This window comes from Bolinopsis microptera, chromosome 13 (genome assembly GCF_026151205.1).
Source record: "Bolinopsis microptera isolate Bmic1 chromosome 13, MBARI_Bmic_1.0, whole genome shotgun sequence".
NCBI classification, from domain to species: domain Eukaryota; kingdom Metazoa; phylum Ctenophora; class Tentaculata; order Lobata; family Bolinopsidae; genus Bolinopsis; species Bolinopsis microptera.
In genome coordinates, this window is record NC_087084.1 from 8,131,626 (window position 1) to 8,157,385 (window position 25,760).

General features: G+C 39.4%; 2 protein-coding genes and 2 non-coding genes across 5 annotated transcripts in view; 2 read left to right on the forward strand and 2 right to left on the reverse strand.

The window, feature by feature from the left end:
• The window catches only part of LOC134824966 (muskelin-like), a 472,587-nt gene that overhangs the window by 31,858 nt on the left and 414,969 nt on the right, over window positions 1–25,760 (reverse strand). The gene's annotated exons all lie outside the window — the stretch shown is intronic.
• Window positions 1–25,760, forward strand: part of LOC134824967 (uncharacterized) — a 46,525-nt gene that overhangs the window by 19,139 nt on the left and 1,626 nt on the right. Inside the window, exons 5-11 of one of the 2 annotated variants that reach the window (XM_063837000.1) lie at window positions 21,339–21,498; window positions 21,709–21,732; window positions 22,038–22,131; window positions 22,789–22,906; window positions 23,185–23,283; window positions 23,414–23,537; window positions 23,685–23,808. In XM_063837000.1, the coding sequence (XP_063693070.1) occupies window positions 21,339–21,498; window positions 21,709–21,732; window positions 22,038–22,131; window positions 22,789–22,906; window positions 23,185–23,283; window positions 23,414–23,537; window positions 23,685–23,808 (743 nt within the window). The remainder of the gene's footprint in view (window positions 1–21,338; window positions 21,499–21,708; window positions 21,733–22,037; window positions 22,132–22,788; window positions 22,907–23,184; window positions 23,284–23,413; window positions 23,538–23,684; window positions 23,809–25,760) is intronic. The other variant, XM_063837001.1, reaches the window with a different exon arrangement.
• On the forward strand, window positions 18,564–18,636 carry Trnaf-gaa (transfer RNA phenylalanine (anticodon GAA)). Its single transcript has one exon. It is a non-coding gene; the product is annotated as a tRNA-Phe (tRNA).
• Window positions 18,784–18,902, reverse strand: LOC134825603 (5S ribosomal RNA). Its single transcript, XR_010161583.1, has one exon. It is a non-coding gene; the product is annotated as a 5S ribosomal RNA (ribosomal RNA).

Below are 25,760 nucleotides of genomic sequence, written 5' to 3' on the forward strand. Positions count from 1 at the left end.
TTACACCATGGCACGCTTTACCATGTGCTAATGAAATGTTAATGTATAGCTATATAAAATATATAACAATATATTGTAATGAATATATAGTTTTAAATAAGCGAGGACAAGTTTTTAACCAGGATCAAGACCTGTATTCTAGAAGGTCTAGAAATTGATAAAACAGAAATTGATCGGTTAAATTACCTCTTCAAGATTTTACAAAGTTGGAGTTCTATGTGCTGTGGTCTTGAATTACTCTCCACTCGTACGGGTAGAAATATTTGGTAAACATTGATATAACAAAGACATCAGATAATTAATTATTGTTATTGCAAATTATCGGGTAATTAATTATTAGCTAATTAGTTAATAACATTGCACATCTCAACAGTGTTTGTTGTGTGCTACAAACAGTTTATTTTTAAACTAGTGTATTGTACAATGTACAGTAACGTAAACAAATAGATATAAGTAGAAAACTCATATGAACAAAGACTTTTAAAACAAAACCTTGTGTTTAAATAAGCGGAAATACGAAATAGCTGTGATATTGCTGCAAAAGCTCGTTCTTTATTTTAAGCTTTTGAGGTATGATGAGCTAAATGCGCATTTAAAATTGTATGGCAATGATGACATCAATTCCGATGTTCTCCATATATACAATATTGATGCAAAAATTATAAATCGTCAGCGGACTATACAATATACATCACAGATGTTAATATAATTTAAAGATACATGTTTTTTTGCTGCATTCAGAATTCCAATCCAACTTTTTATTTAAAACTACAATCACTATAAATCTGACCATGGCCCAGTAATCTGTCCCAATCGCTCCCTCATCATTTCTATTATAAGTATATCGTAACTAGATTACAGTCGACTGTGTGTAAGTTCAGTGATATGTGTACACTTGCTTCCTACAGATATCTGGATACCCCGGAAAAAAAGCTTACATAATATCGTATTGGTATCTAATATATACGCCAATCCGTCTTACACGAATGCCAAAAAATGTGTATTTTCAAAGGAAATAAGTCTGATTAAAACATTTTCCGCCGATTACACTGTAATCATTACAGATATCTCTAAGGTCAAACTCTTTATGCCGTATTAATTGTAATGGATAAACCGTCACGTCTGGTGCAAATAAAATACAAGATCATCTTCGCTCATACATTCCTCGGAAATCTACGTATTTTAAAACCGGCAACACAACAAATAAAGCATAGTTAAATTTAATACCACTATCAGTTAAGTTTTACCACTATCAATTTTACCACTATCAGTTTTAAACCACTATCAGTTAAGTTGTACCACTATCAGGATCAGTTTTACTACTATCAGTTTTACTACTATCAGTTTTACCACTATCAGTTTTACCACTATCAGTTTTACCACTATCAGTTTTACCACTATCAGTTTTACCACTATCAGTTTTACCACTATCAGTTTTACCACTATCAGTTTTACCACTATCAGTTTTACCACTATCAGTCCATTCTGATGATGCCACCAGAGCACCACTACATTTAAGTACACAGTGACCTGTAACATAGCTATATAGCATAGCAGTTAACAGTAAGATAGTGTGTGTTTGTGCAGTGTAGCTAGCTAATAAATGGGGTGTTAATTGGCCCTGTTTCCGGGGACTAGTTCACCTCCATTACCATGCATCCTATCTAGCAGGGGCCACGTTCTTTAGCAGGGCCACTTGGCCACTGTACATTGTACAGTACCACTAGTTCACCTCTATTACCATGCATCCTATATAGCAGGGGCCACGCTCTTTAGCAGGACTAGTTCACCTGTATTACCATGCATCCTATCTAGCAGGGGCCACATTCTTTAGCAGGGGCACATTCTTTAGCTGGACCACTGTACATTGTACAGTACCACTAGTTCACCTCTATTACCATGCATCCTATATAGCAGGGGAGTGAGGGGCCACGTTCTTTAGCAGGACCACTGGGCCACTGTACATTGTACAGTACCACTAGTTCACCTCTATTACCATGCATCCTATCTAGCAGGGGCACGTTCTTTAGCAGGACCACTGGGCCACTGTACATTGTACAGTACCACTAGTTCACCTCTATTACCATGCATCCTATCTAGCAAGGGCACGTTCTTTAGCAGGACCACTGTGCCACTGTACATTGTACAGTACCACTAGTTCACCTCTATTACCATGCATCCTATCTAGCAAGGGCACGTTCTTTAGCAGGACCACTGTGCCACTGTACATTGTACAGTACCACTAGTTCACCTCTATTACCATGCATCCTATATAGCAGGGGCCACATTCTTTAGCAGGGGCCACGTTCTTTAGCAGGGCCACTGTGCCACTGTACATTGTACAGTACCACTAGTTCAACTCTATTACCATGCATCCTATCTAGCAGGGGCCACATTCTTTAGCAGGAGCACTGTGCCACTGTACATTGTACAGTACCACTAGTTCAACTCTATTACCATGCATCCTATCTAGCAGGGGCCACATTCTTTAGCAGGGACACGTTCTTTAGCAGGACCACTGGGCCACTGTACATTGTACAGTACCACTAGTTCACCTCTATTACCATGCATCCTATCTAGCAGGGGCCACGTTCTTTAGCAGGACCACTGTGCCACTGTACATTGTACAGTACCACTAGTTCACCTCTATTACCATGCATCCTATCTAGCAGGGGCCACGTTCTTTAGCAGGACCACTGGGCCACTGTACATTGTACAGTACCACTAGTTCACCTCTATTACCATGCATCCTATCTAGCAGGGGCCACGTTCTTTAGCAGGGGCACTGGGCCACTGTACATTGTACAGTACCACTAGTTCACCTCTATTACCATGCATCCTATCTAGCAGGGGCCACATTCTTTAGCAGGGGCCACATTCTTTAGCAGGACCACTGGGCCACTGTACATTGTACAGTACCACTAGTTCACCTCCATTACCATGCATCCTATCTAGCAGGGGCCACGTTCTTTAGCAGGACCACTGTGCCACTGTACATTGTACAGTACCACTAGTTCACATCTATTACCATGCATCCTAATTTACCATGCATCCTATCTAGCAGGGGCCACGTTCTTTAGCAGGACCACTGGGCCACTGTACATTGTACAGTACCACTAGTTCACCTCCATTACCATGCATCCTATCTAGCAGGGGCCACGTTCTTTAGCAGGGGCACGTTCTTTAGCAGGACCACTGGGCCACTGTACATTGTACAGTACCACTAGTTCACCTCCATTACCATGCATCCTATCTAGCAGGGGCCACAATAACGCCACATTCTTTAGCAGGGACACGTTCTTTAGCTGGACCACTGGGCCACTGTACATTGTACAGTACCACTAGTTCACCTCCATTACCATGCATCCTATCTAGCAGGGGCCACGTTCTTTAGCAGGACCACTGGGCCACTGTACATTGTACAGTACCACTAGTTCACCTCCATTACCATGCATCCTATCTAGCAGGGGCCACGTTCTTTAGCAGGACCACTGGGCCACTGTACATTGTACAGTACCACTAGTTCACCTCCATTACCATGCATCCTATCTAGCAGGGGCCACGTTCTTTAGCAGGGGCACGTTCTTTAGCAGGACCACTGGGCCACTGTACATTGTACAGTACCACTAGTTCACCTCCATTACCATGCATCCTATCTAGCAGGGGCCACAATAACGCCACATTCTTTAGCAGGGACACGTTCTTTAGCTGGACCACTGGGCCACTGTACATTGTACAGTACCACTAGTTCACCTCTATTACCATGCATCCTATATAGCAGGGGCCACGTTCTTTAGCAGGGGCACGTTCTTTAGCTGGACCACTGGGCCACTGTACATTGTACAGTACCACTAGTTCACCTCCATTACCATGCATCCTATATAGCAGGGGCCACGTTCTTTAGCAGGGGCACGTTCTTTACCAGGACCACTGGGCCACTGTACATTGTACAGTACCACTAGTTCACCTCTATTACCATGCATCCTATCTAGCAGGGGCCACGTTCTTTAGCAGGGGCCACGTTCTTTAGCAGGACCACTGGGCCACTGTACATTGTACAGTACCACTAGTTCACATCTATTACCATGCATCCTATCTAGCAGGGGCCACGTTCTTTAGCAGGGGCCACGTTCTTTAGCAGGACCACTGGGCCACTGTACATTGTACAGTACCACTAGTTCACCTCTATTACCATGCATCCTATCTAGCAGGGGCCACGTTCTTTAGCAGGGGCCACGTTCTTTAGCAGGACCAACGCTCTTTAGCAGGACCACTGTACATTGTACAGTACCACTAGTTCACCTCTATTACCATGCATCCTATCTAGCAGGGGCCACGTTCTTTAGCAGGGGCCACGTTCTTTAGCAGGACCACTGTGCCACTGTACATTGTACCGTACCACTCGTTCACCTCTATTACCATGCATCCTATCTAGCAGGGGCCACGTTCTTTAGCAGGGCCACTGGGCCACTGTACATTGTACAGTACCACTAGTTCACCTCTATTACCATGCATCCTATATAGCAGGGGCCACGTTCTTTAGCAGGACCACTGTGCCACTGTACATTGTACAGTACCACTAGTTCACCTCTATTACCATGCATCCTATATAGCAGGGGCCACGTTCTTTAGCAGGACCACTGTGCCACTGTACATTGTACCGTACCACTCGTTCACCTCTATTACCATGCATCCTATCTAGCAGGGACACGTTCTTTAGCTGGACCACTGGGCCACTGTACATTGTACAGTACCACTAGTTCACCTCTATTACCATGCATCCTATCTAGCAGGGGCCACGTTCTTTAGCAGGGGCACTGGGCCACTGTACATTGTACAGTACCACTAGTTCACCTCTATTAGCATGCATCCTATCTAGCAGGGGCCACATTCTTTAGCAGGGGCCACATTCTTTAGCAGGACCACTGGGCCACTGTACATTGTACAGTACCACTAGTTCTCATCTATTACCATGCATCCTATCTAGCAGGGTTCACGTTCTTTAGCAGGGGCACGTTCTTTAGCAGGGGCACGTTCTTTAGCAGGACCACTGGGCCACTGTACATTGTACAGTACCACTAGTTCACATCTATTACCATGCATCCTATCTAGCAGGGGCCACGTTCTTTAGCAGGGGCACGTTCTTTAGCAGGACCACTGGGCCACTGTACATTGTACAGTACCACTAGTTCACATCTATTACCATGCATCCTATCTAGCAGGGGCCACGTTCTTTAGCAGGACCACTGGGCCACTGTACATTGTACAGTACCACTAGTTCACTTCCATTACCATGCATCCTATCTAGCAGGGGCCACGTTCTTTAGCAGGGGCACTGGGCCACTGTACATTGTACAGTACCACTAGTTCACTTCCATTACCATGCATCCTATCTAGCAGGGGCCACGTTCTTTAGCAGGGGCACTGGGCCACTGTACATTGTACAGTACCACTAGTTCACCTCTATTACCATGCATCCTATATAGCAGGGGCCACGTTCTTTAGCAGGGGCCACGTTCTTTAGCAGGGCCACTGGGCCACTGTACATTGTACAGTACCACTAGTTCACATCCATTACCATGCATCCTATCTAGCAGGGACACGTTCTTTAGCTGGACCACTGGGCCACTGTACATTGTACAGTACCACTAGTTCACCTCTATTACCATGCATCCTATCTAGCAGGGGCCACGTTCTTTAGCAGGACCACTGGGCCACTGTACATTGTACAGTACCACTAGTTCACCTCTATTACCATGCATCCTATCTAGCAGGGGCCACGTTCTTTAGCAGGGGCACTGGGCCACTGTACATTGTACAGTACCACTAGTTCACCTCTATTAGCATGCATCCTATCTAGCAGGGGCCACATTCTTTAGCAGGGGCCACATTCTTTAGCAGGACCACTGGGCCACTGTACATTGTACAGTACCACTAGTTCTCATCTATTACCATGCATCCTATCTAGCAGGGGCCACGTTCTTTAGCAGGGGCACGTTCTTTAGCAGGGGCACGTTCTTTAGCAGGACCACTGGGCCACTGTACATTGTACAGTACCACTAGTTCACATCTATTACCATGCATCCTATCTAGCAGGGGCCACGTTCTTTAGCAGGACCACTGGGCCACTGTACATTGTACAGTACCACTAGTTCACCTCTATTAGCATGCATCCTATCTAGCAGGGGCCACGTTCTTTAGCAGGGGCACGTTCTTTAGCAGGACCACTGGGCCACTGTACATTGTAGTACAGTACCACTAGTTCACATCTATTACCATGCATCCTATCTAGCAGGGGCCACGTTCTTTAGCTGGACCACTGGGCCACTGTACATTGTACAGTACCACTAGTTCACTTCCATTACCATGCATCCTATCTAGCATGGGCCACGTTCTTTAGCAGGGGCACTGGGCCACTGTACATTGTACAGTACCACTAGTTCACTTCCATTACCATGCATCCTATCTAGCAGGGGCCACGTTCTTTAGCAGGGGCACTGGGCCACTGTACATTGTACAGTACCACTAGTTCACCTCTATTACCATGCATCCTATCTAGCAGGGGCCACATTCTTTAGCAGGGGCCACATTCTTTAGCAGGACCACTGGGCCACTGTACATTGTACAGTACCACTAGTTCACATCTATTACCTTGCATCCTATCTAGCAGGGGCCACGTTCTTTAGCAGGAGCACTGTGCCACTGTACATTGTACAGTACCACTAGTTCATCTCTATTACCATGCATCCTATCTAGCAGGGGCCACGTTCTTTAGCAGGACCACTGGGCCACTGTACATTGTACAGTACCACTAGTTCACCTCTATTACCATGCATCCTATCTAGCAGGGGCCACGTTCTTTAGCAGGACCACCGCACTGGGCCACTGTACATTGTACAGTACCACTAGTTCACCTCTATTACCATGCATCCTATCTAGCAGGGGCCACGTTCTTTAGCAGGGGCCACGTTCTTTAGCAGGGCCACTGACTGTGCCACTGTACATTCTTCTTTATTGCAGGATAATGTACTATGTAGTTCTAATACTTTCAACACTACTATTATAACAAATAATTTGAGTATGTACTATGTAGATGCTACTAAACTAAAGATATTATAACTAGTGAAATATTCTTTCAAGTTTATATGGGCCCTGAAAGATTGAACAAAACGTTCCGAGACTGGTCCAATTCTGGTCATGAGTAGATTAAAACCCCCTTGAAACGCCTCGCACCTTCCTGAGGAGGAATCTGTAATTAATACCCTGGGGGATATACCACTTAACACTTAACTCTTATCAATGTAAAGTAATACTACAGTAGATTAATTAATCTAATTGTAGTAGAAATAGAATACTTTTTAAAGTGTGGATTGAGAACCTGTGTATAATAGTGGACCTTAATTAGGGTTTTGGGCACCGGGGGGGGGGGGGGGGGGGGGGGGTACCAATGGCATAAATGGCATAATGGAGAATTGGCCAAACAAAATTTCCATTTATGCCATTAAATTTCTATGCCATTTGATGAATTTTATGCCATTTGTCTCCATTCTATGCTTCTATGCCATTCAAAATATTAAATTTTAAAACTTTGAACTGAGAATTTAATAACGAATAGTCTGCACCCCACTAGTACTCTCACCTTTATCTCTATTTGTTGTACTGACCCTGGTCATTAGAAACACCCCTAAAAGTTCGTTTTTTGACAAAAAATTTAAAACTTCTGTAATTTCATTTCTGTTTTAGTTACGCATTTGATTTTTGGTATGCGTATAGAAAATCGATACGGCTTTAAAATGAGATGTTCGGCGACCTCCTAGCTCACTCACTAGACTCAGTAGGAGTGATTTAACTGCGAGGGACAATTGAGGCTAACAAATTAGCCTCACCACTTTCAAAAAAGAACTTTCTCATGTTACGTCCATGATATTCAAGTTGCAAGTATAATCCATATTACCTGGGGACCTCAGGCTATTATGTTCATAAACATAGAGATTATGTTCATAAACATAGAGATTCGGCGGAATGACAGGCTGAGCGCGGCCCAGTAAAATCCATAGTGATTATACTTGATCGAGATCTAAGCTTTAAATATTCGAGGTGAAAATGAGGCTAACCGCCTTTTGAGAGGGTGAAATGAGGCTAACAAGTATACTTTTGTGTATATTTTCGAGTTGGTTCGGTATTGTGACTATCTAATATGTCAACAATAAAGATTGATTCATCCTCTTCAAACTCAACATTTCAGAAATCGCCGAGTCTACTTGTAGGAGGCCAAAATGAGGCTAATAAATAATTCGACCGCATTTTAACTTTAATGTACGGAAACAGGTTAACAGCTCACACGTTACTTGATATCCATGTTGCACATGAAATTCCTTGGGATTATATTTAATCGGTATTTAAGCTTCAAATATTCGAGGTGAAAATGAGGCTAACCACCTTTTGAGAGGGTGAAATGAGGCTAACAAGTATACTTTTGTGTATATTTTCGAGTTGGTTCGGTATTGTGACTATCTAATACGTCAACAATAAAGATTGATTCATCCTCTTCAAACTCAACATTTCAGAAATCGCCGAGTCTACTTGTAGGAGGCCAAAATGAGGCTAATAAAAAATTCGACCGCATTTTAACTTTAATGTACGGAAACAGGTTAACAACTCACAAGTTACTTGATATCTATGTTGCACATGAAATTCCGTCGGATTATAGCTTCAAATTTTCGAGGTGAAAATGAGGCTAACCACCTTGTGAGAGGGTGAAATGAGGCTAACAAGTATACTTTTGTGTATATTTTCGAGCATGTTCGGTTTTGTGACTATCTAATGTGTCAACAATAAAAATTTATTCATCCTCTTCAAGCTCAACATTTCAGAAATCGCAGAGTCTTCTTGTAGGAGGCCAAAATGAGGCTAATAAATGATTCGACCGCATTTTAAGTTGTAACTTTAATGTACGGAAACATGTTATAGACCCACTATAAAACTTGTAATTGTAGCCCGAAGGTTATTGAGACTTTATCGAAACTTATGTGAGGTTGGATTGAGGCTACCTTCCCTCCTTGAGGCAAAATTGAGGCTAACAGATACACTACGCAGACAATTGTCACTGTGCCAGCTATCAAGTAGTTGCTGAGCAGCAGCAGCAGTTAGATGAAGAAAATGAAGTTGAGGAAGGAAATGTATTAGAGCTGTTGGCTAGAGTAGGCCCCTTACTTCTATGGAGCTCTCTGGCCAATTGCTCTGGCAATGCTCTCCATGGGGCCATGTAATATCACATGATCTGATATCATGCCAAATTAGACTCTAAACTATAAAGTATAATAAAAATGGAACTGTTTGAGAAAAAACATTTTTTGTTACTTGGAAAGAGAATACTTACTCAGCTGTCAGCATAACGAATCAGACGTACCTTGATCTTATATGTACTTGTGAGTTGTGACGGTCTTGTTTTGTATTTAACTCTGCTGAAGAAGCAATTCCCTAATGCTGAAATCGTCACTTATTACCTTGGAAGTGATCAGAATGAGCAGCTGTTTGCATTTATTCGGGTTTCTTTTTCATCTGGTCGCTCAAGAAATATGGATGCGATAACTATGGCCCATGGAATGGAGAGAAAGAATGTGTACAGTGCTTTATCATTACATGAAGACACATCTGCAATTGCACATGCACGTGGAAGTACAGTTTTGCATCCTACAGTTCACCTCAAAAAGGTTAAATCTACAGGCCAGAAAGCAGAACGAGTGAAATGGACTGGTGGTATGATAAGCCTAGGCAAGTTGGCAAAAACGCTGGACAGGGCATCGAGGGACTGCATTCGAGAAGGGAAAAGAAACAATTTCCCTGTGTTCGCCGCAGTCGCAGATCCTGAAGAACGGAGTGGGAAGCCAATCGTCCATGGCCAAGTACTTTCTTGGGAAGCTGTAGATGATGAAGCTGGATGCCTCGAGGATGAGGACGACTTAGCTTATGAGGTAGAACCTGGAGTTGATGATTGTGATGATGGAGAAACGATATCAACAGATAAATATGGAACACTATCCTTCCGGTCTTTTGAGACACTCACGCTCAATGGAGGAAGAAGCACTTTATCAACAAAATCTCGTCTTTCAAGATTCAAGGGGGACGCGTTTGGAGTGTCTTCTGATGTTCGCATATACAATCAACCTGAATGCGGATGTTCAACAGTTTTAAAAGCTGGCAGTACAGAAACTCTTAAAGTCTTCAAATCTCAGCATGACTTTGCAACAGGAGTGGTTAGATTTATTTCTTATAAGTCATGCCCCATGAAGTACTACTGCCAGGAACATAGCCTAATCAATGGATCTCCTAATGTTTGGCTACTCGTCGAAGACAAATACATCAGATGCATTGTTCCTTGATGACATTCAAAATCGTTGTGTTGTCAATGTTTGTATTCTGTACATTTTGAACATCTCACAATTTGCTATTCTTGAATAGTGAAATGTTTGGTATATATTTGATATAATAATACATTTCTATTTTCTTTATTTGTCATAATCATATGAATCTTTGACTTTAACGATCATTCCAAGCGTTATAAAGCATGAAACATGTCTCTTATTCAAGTACTAATAATATTTGCGAATTTAAAGTCATCCTAAAGGTCAAATATGAAGACCTAAATTCATGGCATAAATTGGCATAAATGGAGAATTGGCCAAACAAAATTTCCATTTATGCCATGAAATTTCTATGCCATTTGATGAATTTTATGCCATTTGTCTCCATTCTATGCCATTGGTACCCCCCCCCCCCCCCCCCGCACCGGGCCATCCTGATTACCCTGCTGTGGGCCGTTCCCCTGGCTCAACCAGGTCTAGTATAATATACTAGTGACCCTGGTCGTTTATAACCTGGACCATTTCATTTGCAGTCGCTGTGCAGTACCATACATAAACATTAGCACTGTGTATTGTTCCCCTGAAGCTAGCTACACAATACACAGGATTCAGATGATGTTACATTGTCTCCAGATCAACCTCTTATTTGCATTGTATATGTTATACCTGCTCCAGAATGCTCCATGGTAAGTATTTCAGGTATGTATTTCAGGCTAGATAGATATGTATTTCAGGTATGTACTCCATGTATCTTAATCTAAGATTGGAATGCACATAAAATGCTTACAGTATATCACACACGCAAATAAGTAAATAATAAGTAAATAACCATCAAGTAAAGCTATATTTACACGTGAGAGCACTTCTGGGATAAACCTGGCAAAGTGCCATGTTTGTTAACTTGAAATCAGGCTAATTAGCCAGGCTAATAGCTGTACTAAGACCTAACTTACCTGTACTGTTACCTGTACCTTATGATAAAATCCGTTCAGCGTACTGACTGATTGTCGACCAATTAACTCTACCAATTAGCTACCAATTGTCTAGCGCCCAGAAAGACTCTCCCAGAAAGTAGAGTCAATATCAGGAAATACGGTTATAATTACAGGATTATAATATTGGTTTATTTGAAACCCGATTCTTCAGATTTCTTCAGAATCCACCCCTCACTCATTCTCTGAGAACAGGAGATTATAACTGCTGCTAAATGTTGTGCTGCTTGGTGGGTTACATGCATGGTTAGGTAGCTGATTATATTATATTATAATGGGTAATTTAGGTAATGGGTAAGCTTCCTGAAGATAATATCAGTTTATCTGAAACATGATTCTCCAGGACAACTCCCTATTCTCGGACAAATATTATTAACAGTTACGTATTGTAATTGTATAGTTACGTAGTAATTTATCTGATAATGTGGGTACAATAGTAATGAGTATCATGTGTACTTCCTGAAGTGGTACAAGGGTGGGAGCTGGGGGAACTTCCGGGGTATTTCAGGGGAATGTGTGACGTCATGATGACGGGGTTAGGCTGGTTTGTTGTTACTAAGCAACAATACATCATAGCTCATTAAGTATGATTATAATATAAATGTGATATTTTATACATAAAGTTATTTTCGTGCAGTTTATGCAGACAATAATGATAAATAACATACGGGGAAATACAAGAATAAACAAACCACAGAACTGCCTTATAGTAACTGTAGTTGTTATGTATTATAACCGCTAGAACATATGGCTCATCTATACATTTATAATACGTACTAATAAGTGATTAGTGAATCAGCACCAAAACTTACGAAATTTCCACTTGACCTTTCCAATGTCATGCATCTAACCACTGTGCACACCTTAACAATTATCAAGGTACTTTTAAAGATATTATTTACAAGAAGAATGTTCCCACATTGTTGGTCACACAGCACCACATCACGTCTCACCACAGACCACAGTGTGGGACCACTATACCACTTCATCTTAACCAAGCATCCCAGTATCTGGGGATCCTACGCAACAACATGTCCTGTAGTACACTATAAGGCTGGTACGAAATTGACCACATTTTACCACATCTCACCACGTTACAGATCCCACTGTTTACCACTTTATAATAGATTCAGATTGTCAAACTCTAATCAGGGCATTATCTCCAGCGTATCCCACAAAACAGTAGTTCCTATACTAGTAGTACACTGTGGAGGATCACTGCATGTCAATAGACATTATCACTTAGTATGCACTCAATCTATACTGATTTTATAGTACTACACTATCAACGTGGCCCCTAATTGAAAATGTGGAGAATTTTGCAGAAACAACTGAAATTATGGGATGTTCTATAAAATAGAAAAGGAAATATCTCGATACCAAGATTAATAATTAGCTTGATTACTTTACAGCAGATGAAAACCGTTTAGACTCCAGTAGACTCCATACCTAAATGTCACCAATAGATTACCTCTACCAGGCTTATAATTTAATTCTGAGTAAAATTAGCGCCTATAAGTTTAAAGCAAACAGTGTGCAATGCGCCCCTAGAGGCAGCAGCAGTAGCAATGTAACTTTTAAACCTACAGTGGGTATACAGTGAGTCTGTACCTAATAACTACAGTGATGAGATTCTGACACTTTACACCAAAATACCGAACCTAATTATTGTACCACTCTTGAAGTCCCATCTTCTTCTAATTATTGTATATAGCCCTGAATGTCTCATCTTGTTGTCTCCTCTGTGAAGTGACGAAGTGTGTTGTTATGGGTAATACGGCTGGAGATTGTTGGTTCCAAGATGACTGGTATTACCATGTGATGTATAATCTGATGCATAATTCGTGTGTTGAGTACATTACATGTGCGCTCTTAAGTTTGATACACGTTGCTGAAACTTCAACGTTTTTACTAAGACTAATAAACCATCATGACTTGTTCGTTAGCTGCTAAGCTGCAGTGAATACAGTTATGGACACGTTCAGTTTGAGGATATTGGTAAATATTAGTGACCCTTTTAAATGGTACGATGAGGTAAAATTTGTCACACCATGAAACTATATAAACCCTCAATGGCTAGGATAATCGTCCCATCCTTTAGGCAAACTTTGTCACATAACGATATTTTTATCAGATGATAAGGACCTGTTCGTTAACTGCAGTGAATATAGTAATTTGTAAGAACAGTTTTCACCTGTAATTTAACATTCATAAGAATGGTAACCACGTTAAACTGGCGTGTGTTCCGATCGTATTCAGAGTTAAACATCACCATTCCAGTAATACCCGTCATCCCAATTAATTACAGGTAATCAACCTCAATTAAATATATATATATCTGTTTTAAGAAAAACCGTATTTTAAAACCGTAACCACGGTATAGAGCTATAATTGTTGGGTATCTATTTAATTATCTATATTACTGTTTCCTGTTGGAGTATTGAGATTAAACCGAAAAATAGTTGATTCTAAAACCAGCAATTGTCTTTTGACAATTATTGTCCTATTAATGGTTATCTTTTAATGAGACAGCTCAAGATTTATGCGAGATTGCGAGCCGGACTCATCGCACAAAATTTGTAAATAAATGAGGAAACAGAAAAAGTTTAACTTAAAAGTTGAGGGAATTAGGAACTTAACATGTATTTTATACTCTTAACGTGTATTTTATCACTTGTTTATAGCGTGAAAACTTCGACGTAACGCGCGCGAGATTTTTGCCAGATTTTTGCGAGTTTCGTTTAAATCTCATAGCTAGGCTCACGATATCGCGAGATTCTCCGCGAGATTTCGGCACCCTCTTTCAGCACTACATATTCGGTCGCGCGCTTGCATTTTCATCGCTTTTCAGCGTGTTTATTCACTGTACTGTCTAAGTCTTAAAGGATACTAGTTGTTATAAGATCAAGATTCACAGTGGTTACTATAGTTACCATGGTTACCATTAAAGAAGGTACTATTCCTGGCTACAGTCTACTCCATTACATCTTTCTCAGAATATACTTGATACTGCCATAAGCATAGTGAATATTTCTTCATTAAAAGTTTGAGAAAGGGTCTCTTCAACTGGAGAACTGACTTATTAATCCTAGCAGGTAATTAACTCTGGATCCTCATCACATTGATTCCATTCTAAATTCTAGCCATAAACAAAACAAACATTACCAGATAACTCCGTTTACAATAATTTGACATGTTCCAGTGTGAACGAGGCCTTCCCCGGACAAATCCTTAAATGCCAGTCTTCTCTTAGTTCTCTAGATGAAGTACGAACAGTATAATCTATCGGATAACGTATATTACAAGGTGCTCTGATGATAATTTTAGTAAAATAATTAATAATTGGCAAAAGAATGACCACTGACGAGACTCGAACCCGAGTCATCTGCATGACGAGCGCGCCCTAAACCATCGGGCTACGTGAGGGTTACCATAATTACAATATGTAACCTAATACAATTCATCAAAATACGCACGTAAATTTTTCGTTATTTATGGATCCAATAACAGTGACATACTTTTCGCTTACAAAGGGACTCGCGAAATCTTTTTAAATAGAAAATAATTTGTGGGGCAAGAAATCTTGCAGGCTGGAGGGGGGGGGGTGGGGAGTACATTTCGCCACTGCACGTGACACGTGAAAATCGCACTTCTAGTGTCAAAATCCAATCTCATCGCACTTTTTTTAGAATCTTGATAGGGGAATGAGAGCCTAAAAATAACCCCGTAAAACCTAAGAACGGAGTTTAAACCAGTGCACAGTTTCATGTCTCCTCAAGAATTTAATGTCTGCCAATAAAAAACATTTCTGTTAAATACCACACAACTACTCCTTCCAATCAATATCATTTCTAGACTTATGTACACGGTTACCTGTTAAACAGCGAATTTACATTAGCCCACCTCAAATAATGACTCCGTTAACAACCCTCCCATTATCCAATTAACTAATTAACTCCCAATTAACTAATCATCTCCCAATTAACTGATTATCTGCCTACTATCTCTCTCAAGTTCTGTCCAATCTAACCTTTTCTGGAAAATAAGATAACGTGAGTTATACCCTCATACCCGAGTTAAAGGCAGGCTCTCTCAGTTTAATGTGCTTATTGTGAACATGCGCGTTTAAAAGAGGCGCGGTGGTTTTCTGGAGAAAATGTGCATGTTTTTGAGTAATTGTTTCGGTGGAAAGTTAACCAAGTTTTAAAAATAAATGTTCTGTTCATAAAGTAAATGATCATTGTTTGTTTGTTCTCTGTCTATCACACAATTGCGTTATAGTCCAATTAAGTTCAATTAACGAATTTTAAGAGATTAAACGTCGTAGTTACTTCCAATTACAACATGTGATCTAGATTACTGCCGACTGCTCATGTTCCAAGAGATATATATATTATATATATATAACAATAAGTAGTAAACAGATTTAAAATCACTGACAATACTCATTATTTAATTGTCTGGTTACGATCACGTGTGTTAGATACTATTTTCTGATTGGATACAAAATAACACGTGGTGTTCAGCGCTATTCCTGATTGGTCTGCTCAGTTCTTAATTTATTCCACGTTCTGTAGTAGCGGTATTGAGAGAAAGGATTGTTTGTTAGATCATATTTTAATGAACCATACTAAGTAAAGAGGGTATTGACGTATTAAATTACCAAATATTTCTGTAAGTAGGTAATTGAAATTGTTATGTTTTTAAATACTAGAAGACAAAAGAATAGTTATTCAGAGACCTTAATCTTTATTACGATTAGATCAACATCTCTGCTTCTAGAAATGTATTAAATACATGTTACGCATAACATTGACATTTTGCTGAATTCGCCGATAATGCCGAGTCTCCATGCACACGTGACACAATTATAATAGCTTTGTTCCACATCAGGAATTATAACCCATCAAATTAAACAATTATCATCGCCTCTTCTCTTCGAGAGAAAAGAAAAAGAGAAATCACCTTACAGCCTGTCAGAAAATATAATCAAATTTGTCTGACAAGTTCAATTTATAGTAGGCATATTCTTGCATGGCTTGCTGCGCTTTTCTGCAGCAGAGCAAACCGATATTATAACTCACGTGACCTTACTACTAAAACTCGATTATAGAGTAATGCGTTTCAAATAACCAATCAAGAAAGAGGAGGTTGTTGCTGACCAGTCAGGATAAGACACAAGCTGACGGCTAGCCAATTAACACCTCGAGTTGAGGTCACGTGACCATATTTGGCGGTCACGTGGTGGTTTTAAGGTATTGTTATTTGTCATGTGAATTGTGCACATGGTGGAGGAATACGCCTTGACGGCCTTGTTAATGAGAACTTGTGGAGAATGATGAGGAAAATGTCGGGAAAAGTTGTCCGTTTTTAGGTGAAAACTGCTAAATGTCAACTTGATGGTTTCTCCTAAAATAAAAAAAGTGTAAGAAAAGCGTTTACCATTATCCATCTTGAACATGACAATCTTTTTGATATTACACAATGATAACCATCTGAGCTCGGCTTTACCTATTTAAGAGATAAGAAATTTGTGATCATTGACTTACTAGAGATAAGAGCTCATTGACACTCCCTTCGCATTATCCTTTCAAATTCCTCATTCAAATTCCGTGTAAAATTATAATTTAGTAGCTGTAGTCCACACATCATCTCATACAAGGAGATAATTCTATAATTGTTTCTTTCAAACTACCCTCTTTCGTCTACCGTCCAAACATTACAATATTAGTACATTTAGTAGTTGTCTTTAACTCTTACAGCTCACTACTGCTCGTTTGTAATCACATAAAAACTTCCATACAGCACAGGTTGCAGACTATAACCTGGCCTCCTGGTATGTTACTTACTTTATGTTAAGTTAGATGTATTAGATCTGGTTTATAGAGTTATGTAAGTAAGTTTATATAAGTTAAGTGGTGCAAGTAAGTAAGTTATGAATTATTTATATCATTTTCCGTGTCATTCCGTCCTAGTTTACAGTGTTTTATAAGCCAATGATGTGGGGTATGTCTCAGACTCACTACCATGTTGTAATTCTCAGGATTCCTTACTTGGGTAAATGACCAAATAATCTAAAAATAGATCTGTATCATAATAATATCTGGATACTATCATGGCCTGGAAAGTGGCCTTGGGAAATGGCTGGGAAATTGGGGTACCAAGCACAGAACAATAAATCCGTCTGAGTTTAGATAAGAATCATGACGTCACACATCACGTGTCAAGGTCACGTGACTGTAGTCACCAACGTTGCATGGTCCGTCTGTAGTTGTAGTTAGTGGCATGGTTACCGGCACAGTTAGCAGCAGTCTCACTTAGTAAACTTCTGTAGTTCCTTTAGACGGACTCTGCTGTCTTGGAACAAGTTACGCTCTAATACTTATAAGTTATAATAGCGCTATTAATATAGCCAATGACTTGACTATTTGTACCGGGTTGTTGTACGTCACATACCGGATTGTTGTACGTCAAGTGCCAGGAAAGTAAAGTAGTGTTGGTTATGTGCCTAACCTGGTGAGCACAGTGGTTATCCTTGATGTACGGCTAGTTAAACAAGGAATTGAAACTGTGGGGCTCCGTGCAGACCAACCTGCCTGTAGCTAAAGCTCTAATATACAAAAACAATACATTCAGCCAACATCATATCACGTGACTACCTCATAACATCACGTGACTGACTGGAGAACTTTGAGTTTTACAGTAGAATAGTGATGAGTCCGCCCCGTATAGCGTGATTTCCGGGGCCGGGAATAAATCCTGTGATGGTTCATGGTAATATGTCTTTAGCGCACGGAAAAAAACATAAATATAATTACCAAGAAACTAACCGCATTTTAAAAGTGAAATCTGAGTATTTTGGAATTTACAGTTCATGTTTAAGTATTGAGTATCACACTTTTAATGTGATGTTTACTGAATAATCATTGGGCACGATTGTAATATCATTATGTACATTCTTATCATAACTGTAACCACTGTAAAAACTCTTCTTCACAGTTCACTATTAGATGTTAGCCAAAACTAACTAGCTAGCCGGGTCAAGCAACTCTCTTACATTTTTGGAATGTGTATTTATAAGTTCACTAAAATAGCTAAAATAGCACTATTATTTGAATATGTGACATCTCTGACACGAATCACTTCCTGTGTTTATTTTTCTCTAAAATCGAGTTCACGCCGGATCACCGTTCACTTTCCCTTCACTGCCGAAATAGCTCAGTTGGGAGAGCGTTAGACTGAAGATCTAAATGTCCCTGGTTCGATCCCGGGTTTCGGCAAGCTTTTGTCCCAATGAGCAATTTTGAGGTCACATAATGTGTTTGGGCTTGGAGTGCAGTGGGAGATGCTTTTCACGATGGTCGAATTGGAAAATATTATTGAGATTGATAATAATAACTGGATCAGTTTACAAATAAATGTGCAAAAGGATACGGCACCGGGGATTCCCAGGCGGTCACCCATCCAAGTACTAACCCGGCCTGCAGTTGCTTAACTTCCCAGATCGAACGAGATGGGGTGTATTCAACCGAGTATGGCCGTATCCGAAATTTAAGAAATTTAAGCCAATATATCTAACTCTTCAATAGGTTTTAGAATTAGTTTTCTGATCTCAGTTGAACAGTGAAATCAAACTGTCTGCTTACATATCTGTCTAAATATAATGTATAATTCTAGTTAGCGGGTCTACAGTCAGAGATATCATCTCCAGGTATTATCCGGATATTTATATTATCCAGACCTCCAGATATTATCTCCAGACCTTGTCTATTTCAGTCTGATGAAAATACCGTGATTTAAATAACAATAAGGTTTGGAATGCTCTAGATGCTTTAAGTATGTCGAGTATGATTGTACGACAATTGTGTCTGCAACCTCGACCTGCTCAAATGAACGACCCTAACTAGCGTAACTACCGCAAACCCTCATAATTTCACACTTAAACTCCGAGAACTGTGGTTATGAAACTAAGTTACAACCTCTAGTTCCCCCTTCATCCGCACTCCCGGCCCCTCTCCACTGGTCATCTCCACCAATTAACCCAATTAAGTAATTAAATCCGCCAACAGGTCTGAGAGAGGTTCGTTTAGTTGGGTAATGAGGGGTTGTAAAAGTTTGTAAGACTGGATGTGTACTACAGTAGTAGTAGTAGCGTGCTTCAGTGCAGTAAATCAGGGATTTTAGACGAGGGTTACACCATATAGTATTATCGTGTTCCGATCTGAAGTGGAATGACATTTTACAGTTTACAGCACACTGTAGTATGTTGAGTCACAAAGTAGTATGCTGAGTCTGTGTGTCCACATCAGACCTAGGAAAATTAGAAAGTAGGATCAGACAATAGATAAGTTATTGTATAAAATATAGTATACAATATATATATAGTATAATATATAGTTTATTATACAGTATACACAATGTCCCTCTCGGAACTAAAGAGTAATGATCCAGTTTACTCCATCTCTCAATCTGTCTTTACAATAGGTTATATAGACTTTACCATATCACGTGACTCCCTTATAAGGTCATGTGACCTTAAGTAGACGTAGTGGGTTGCACTGTAAGAGCACTCCACGGGGAATGTTCAATGTAGAGGGTTTACAATCTCAATCTTTGTGGTGTTTGACAAGATAAATACCTGACAATTGATACAAAACGGCTCTAAATTGATCCAAAGCCGTCGTGGTGAGCAATTAGTTCGGATATAGTGCAATTAGTTCTGATATAGTGTAGCAGGTGTTGCTAAAATGAGGGGGGCTAATAAATTGGGGGCAATCGTTTAAACGGAAAACTCGGAGGTTTGGGGGCTTTTAGTTGGAAGGGGTGAGACGTGACAGTTTAGAAAGGGGAGAAGTTTTGGTGTTCATTTTCTAGTACATTCGTCAATTTATAACATTATGATGTTCTATAAATTATGATGTCGATGTGAGTTTTATGTGTCAAGTGTTTAGCTTATAAAAGGAGTTGTGTTATCCTTAGTACTAAGTAAGTAGAAATATTCGGCTTAACAGCAAAAAAACCATCAGTCCTGATCCCAGATCTCTGGAGACTCATGCAAAGTGTTTTGAAACTGGATTCCCATAAATTCTAGGAATGCAGTGCTCCATGCTTAAAACACCGGTATTTAGTCAGATTATAAGTCAGGTGGGTCATGCTGGAGAACTTGCGAAATGTGCAAGCACTTCAGTGCACATGATGTTCATGTGTATTATCTTACATTTAGTTATGTGTTTGTAACATGATTTACTTTATGTATCGGTATCCTTTCATGATCATAATATTAGATAATATATAGGTTCAGCGTGGTATAGAATGAAATATAAAATTTGGTGATAAATAACTCAATTTCAGAATCAAAACTTCTAAAATTAACCATTAAAATCATTATCCAATGACCGATCAAAAGAATTCAAATGGCAACTTGAAATCATTCAAAGTTGTCACCTAAAATTCCTACAACTATCACCCATCAAGCTAACGGTTAACACTCTAACATACCAATACCGTCACTAGTGCCAGTTTTCACTTCCCCGAGTAAGAGTATTCCCTGTGGAGTTGTTATCTTTCAACAGCACTCTCAGCTGTATATACTCCGTATATAATAACAGCATATAACAGTATTGTGGCTTATTTTAACACTATATAAACCTCCCTCCTTGCTTATGACGTACTGTAACGTTATAAATACTTTGAATTCTGTCATAAATGTTATCAATCGTTACGATACATATCGGAAAGTAATGTCATACTGAAATTTAAAATGTACTTCAATCACTCAATCTCTGTATCAATTAAAATATCAATATTCCAATTCCTCCGATTTATTTCCCAATAATTTTCGAATTCCTTAACTAAAATGTTTTTCAATCACTCAATCTTAAGCTCTGTTTCAACTAAAATGTCACCTTCTAGATTCCGTAAAATTCGTCCGATTCACTAATGTTAAAGTTTCGAATTCCTTAACTAAATTCCTCATTTCCAGGTTCGAGTGCCTCTTTTAACGGTCGAGGCTACCTAGCGTTCAACACAGGAACAGGAACATCAACAAGTACTTACGACTTGGAAGCGAGCTATGAAGAGAGAATACTTATGTACATTAGACCTACTGATACTGACACTAGTTCGGTGTTATTCCAGATGTCGTGAGTAGATTTTTACTTACCCGGTAACTTACCCGGTTACTTACAAATTATTTTTGAAAGTTTTAAAAAGAGGCCCAGTAGCCATGAAATGTTAAATCTTGATGCTTTAAAAAAAACAAACAGGGTTTAACATACAAGATTTTCGCAAAGAAAATGAGAGTTAAAAAATAAAATTTGTAGAATGCGAGAAATTAAAACCCCAAAACACAGATCATTGGTAAAAAAGAATCCTAGGTGAGGTATTCGTAGGATTGTTCTGGCTATTAAGCTGGGTTTTACTTCTTCTTTTGGTTCAGGGATTGTTCACATGTCACGCACAAAATCTAGCTTCAGTAATGTGTGAACGGTTCCTTATTGCTTTTTATATTTTGCTTTACCTTTTGGTAAATTGTAATGATGTTATTGCACGGAGTTCTTGACGTTTTCTTGGTAGTTTGGCTATTGTGGTTTCATATCAATACCAGATGAGTTTTAGACTTGCGTGAATAAATGATGTAATTATTACGAATAAAGTTGGTTAATTGCTCACATCTTTTCAGTTCTCAATCCGATGACCAGACATATTATGTAAAGCTGTACAAGAAAGTGATAACGGTGTACGCTTGGCTTGAAGCTGGAGGAACCATGGCTAAGGTAATTCATTTGCGGTATTTGAGTTGTTTCTGGCTAATGATGTTGGCGGTCAGTGGTCAGCAGCAATGTACTACTTCTTTCCTTTCGCATGCCAAAAGTTGGGACATGGTTGTTGAAATTGTAGTGTCTGACGTAACGCGCGGTGACACTTTTCATATTGATTTAATGAAATATGCGTGCCTTTTTGTTTTTAAATGCGCGCGCGCGCCATTCTCTTTGAATTGCTTGTGCCTATGTAATTGTCAGATCTTGTGTATTATCATATTATTATGTAATACGTCATGTTATGATAGGTTCGAAAGTTTTTCAAACATTCGTGCTGGCGCTTGGCGGCCAAGTGCTGATTGAAATAAATCTATAAATGAACATTCAGTTGGCTGTTGGTCACTCCATTGAGCTCTCCAGCAATTACGCTTTAAATTGCCTCTCCACCCCATTCCCAAAGTCTGTTTTTGTTGATCTAAGGTAAATTGTATTTACTCCAAAACTTAGGGGGAGTGGATAATTTAGTTGGTTCCTTCTGATTTTTAAAATTTGGATAATTTTCCGAACATGGGAATACCCCAGCGGCCAGCTGCGACTCGAATTTCCAAAAGATTAGCTTCATTTTACTGGAGATCCAGTACACTACAGAGTTAGAAACGGAAACCTCTTCAGGCTAACACCTGGATAGACCTAGCTGACGGACAAAGCCACAAGATCGCCATTGAGAGACGACTTAACAAAATATTCTTGAGAGTTGATGATGGTCCAGAGCATTATAGTCAGCTTCCTGGTGAGTCACTGAAAAGCTGTAACCGTTTATTTATCGTGAAAACGCTTTTATGATTCGTGCTGGTAAAATTCACGATTCATATTAATTTAGGAATTTTGTTCTCTTTCTTGATTGATTTTTCCTAAAAACTTCTACAACAAAGATTTCTAAAATTGATCTACAGATGTTGAAGCATGACACCTGTAACGTGTATTCTGAAATGTATTCTTGTAAATGAACCAGATCAATCAGAAACATGTATTCCTCTTTCCAAGCGATAACAATCTGCTTCATATCAGGTCTGACTGACAAGTTTATGCTGCCGATGAGTGTGGAGGTCGGAAAGAGTTTTAAGGGTTGTATCTCCAGTTTGGACATCATCACTAAAAACGCCCAAGGTAAAACATAATGACTCTAGATTTCAAACCGTATTATTTACTGACATATTTCCAAGTTTACCTTTGCTTCCGTCAATGAATAAGCTCTTTCCTACCAAAATAATGTTATTAAAACTATATTATAACCCAGGAAAAAGGCGCCACCACGAGCCGTTAGATAAACTTGCGGGTGTAAGCACAGACGAACAAATCTCAATATCCACCGAGGGGAGCTTTGATGATGGATTTACAACGGGATGCATGCTCACTCCCAAGTACGTGTTATTTGCTAAACTTGTCCATTTTTAACTTAATAACTACAAAAACGCAAAACGTGACCAATTTCAATAATACCAACTAATTCATTCATTGATTGAATAAATCGAAATCTTGACAAATCATAACGCCGCTTCCTTTACCAGGTTCTCAGAAATAATACTGGACACGATGGACCCGACTACCCCGACCCCTACTGAGCCACCAACTAATAACGGAACCGTATCGGAGGTCTCCGGCAAAAGTAACAAAGATCTATTCATCATACTGGTAAGTGCTATGTAACTATGTTAATATTTCCTTTGTATCCTTATCGCCCTGCGGACCACATAAAGGCTAGCTTATATAACATCTGAACCGAAAGTAAGAGTACTTTCTTGACGAAAGTCAAATACAAGGAAATACTTTCGAGAAAACCATAGTATATAGCTAACTTTAGCAGGGTAGTGTTGGTTATGTGCCTAACCTGGTGAGCACAGTGGATATCCTTGCTGTACGGCTAGTTAAACAAGGAATTGAAACTGTGGGGCTCCGTGCAGACCAACCTACCTGTGGCTAAAGCTCTAATATACAAAAAACAATACATCTTAACTTTGCACTTTTTGTTGATAAGATAATATTATAATAGAGATATTATACTATTATAGTACCTTACTCGGGAATATTATAGCGGGTTAATTTATGACTGGGAAAATTAATGACCGGGAAAAATATGGCGGAATGTTCCAAAACCCACCAAGCATCAAAATGTATTACTATTAGTTTACCTTACTCGGGAACATTATAGCGGGTTAATTTATGACTGGGAAAATTAATTAAATATGGCGGAATTTTCCAAAACCCACCACTTTATCCCAGTCATAATATTCCCGAGTAAGGTATAGATCGATATCCTAAATTATAAGGATTCGTATTTATAGCTTACTTCACTTGTCATGACATGTCTCTTAAAGTTAAACAACTAAATTAGATTTCGAGGTCACCACTGCCACCTGCGACTATAATAGTTCCGGGATATTTCCATACTCGAAACATTCAGTTAATACTAATACCGAATCATTCAGCCATGTAATTGGAATTAGCCTCACCTCCTTCCTCCATGAAACTCAACATTTCTTCAACATTTGTTCTCGTTAAGGAGTTAAGGACATATTATATAATATTTGAAACATCCGTCCATATTCTCCGTTATCGATCTGCCAGAACATGTGGATAAATTTGTCTTAACTCATATCTACTTCCCTTGAACAGGACATTCCTTAAACATGATAAACTATGTTAAACATAACATAACAATTATGTTTCATCTTCCTATAACTATTACTGGAGCTCTCGTGTAACTAAAATATCACGTACCTGTGTAATAATTAGATAAACACTCTCCATCCCTCCCGCTTTAATACCTCACGGCTAAATGCCTTTGTGTTTGGAGTGTAACGGTCTCTTACCATGCGTTGTTAACAGTCATTGTTAGCTCATGTTACCAGATGTTGCTCATCATCTCTACTTTCTTCGTTTTAAGTCTCTTGTTTAGACTGTCAGAACGCAATTGTCATGTATCTGAATCGAGAACTTTTCTGAGTATCGGGTTCTTTTTGTCTTGTTTACTTCGTGAATTGGGCACTTTCAGTTCCGTTTATCCTAATCGTTTGTGATATTTTCAATGAACTAACTTTCCTTACATTTTTCTAGCTGTTTTGGTTAATATTCCGGGAATCATGTTCGGAGCGATAGTGGTAAGTGAGAAGTGAGAAGGAGAGAGTGTGAGTGTGAGTGTGTGGTCGTTCACATATTACGCAATTACTGAGGGGGAATGAGGGGTTTCTAATGATTACGCTAGTAATCACAAAACCCATGGCCATGTGATTACGTTGGGGGGGGGGGGGGTTAAAATGAGCTAAAAAGCTGAAAATAAATACGTAATAATAATATGTGAACGACCCCTGAGTGTGAGTGTGTAAAGTGAATCATCATTACAGTATGTCAAGTTTGAAGTTTATAAATATATCTGCATTTTCCTATCCCTTTTTATTAAGGAAGCGAATAATCTAACAGCGATCAGTACAGCAACATTTTAATGAACGGGATTGCGTGGCATTACACATACATCAATATGATTTACAAAATATAGAGACCTAAGTTGTTTGAAATAATATTTTACTTCGCTAGTACTACTTACAATTCAACTCACAACTCGAATATCGTAAGCTGGAATGAAGTTT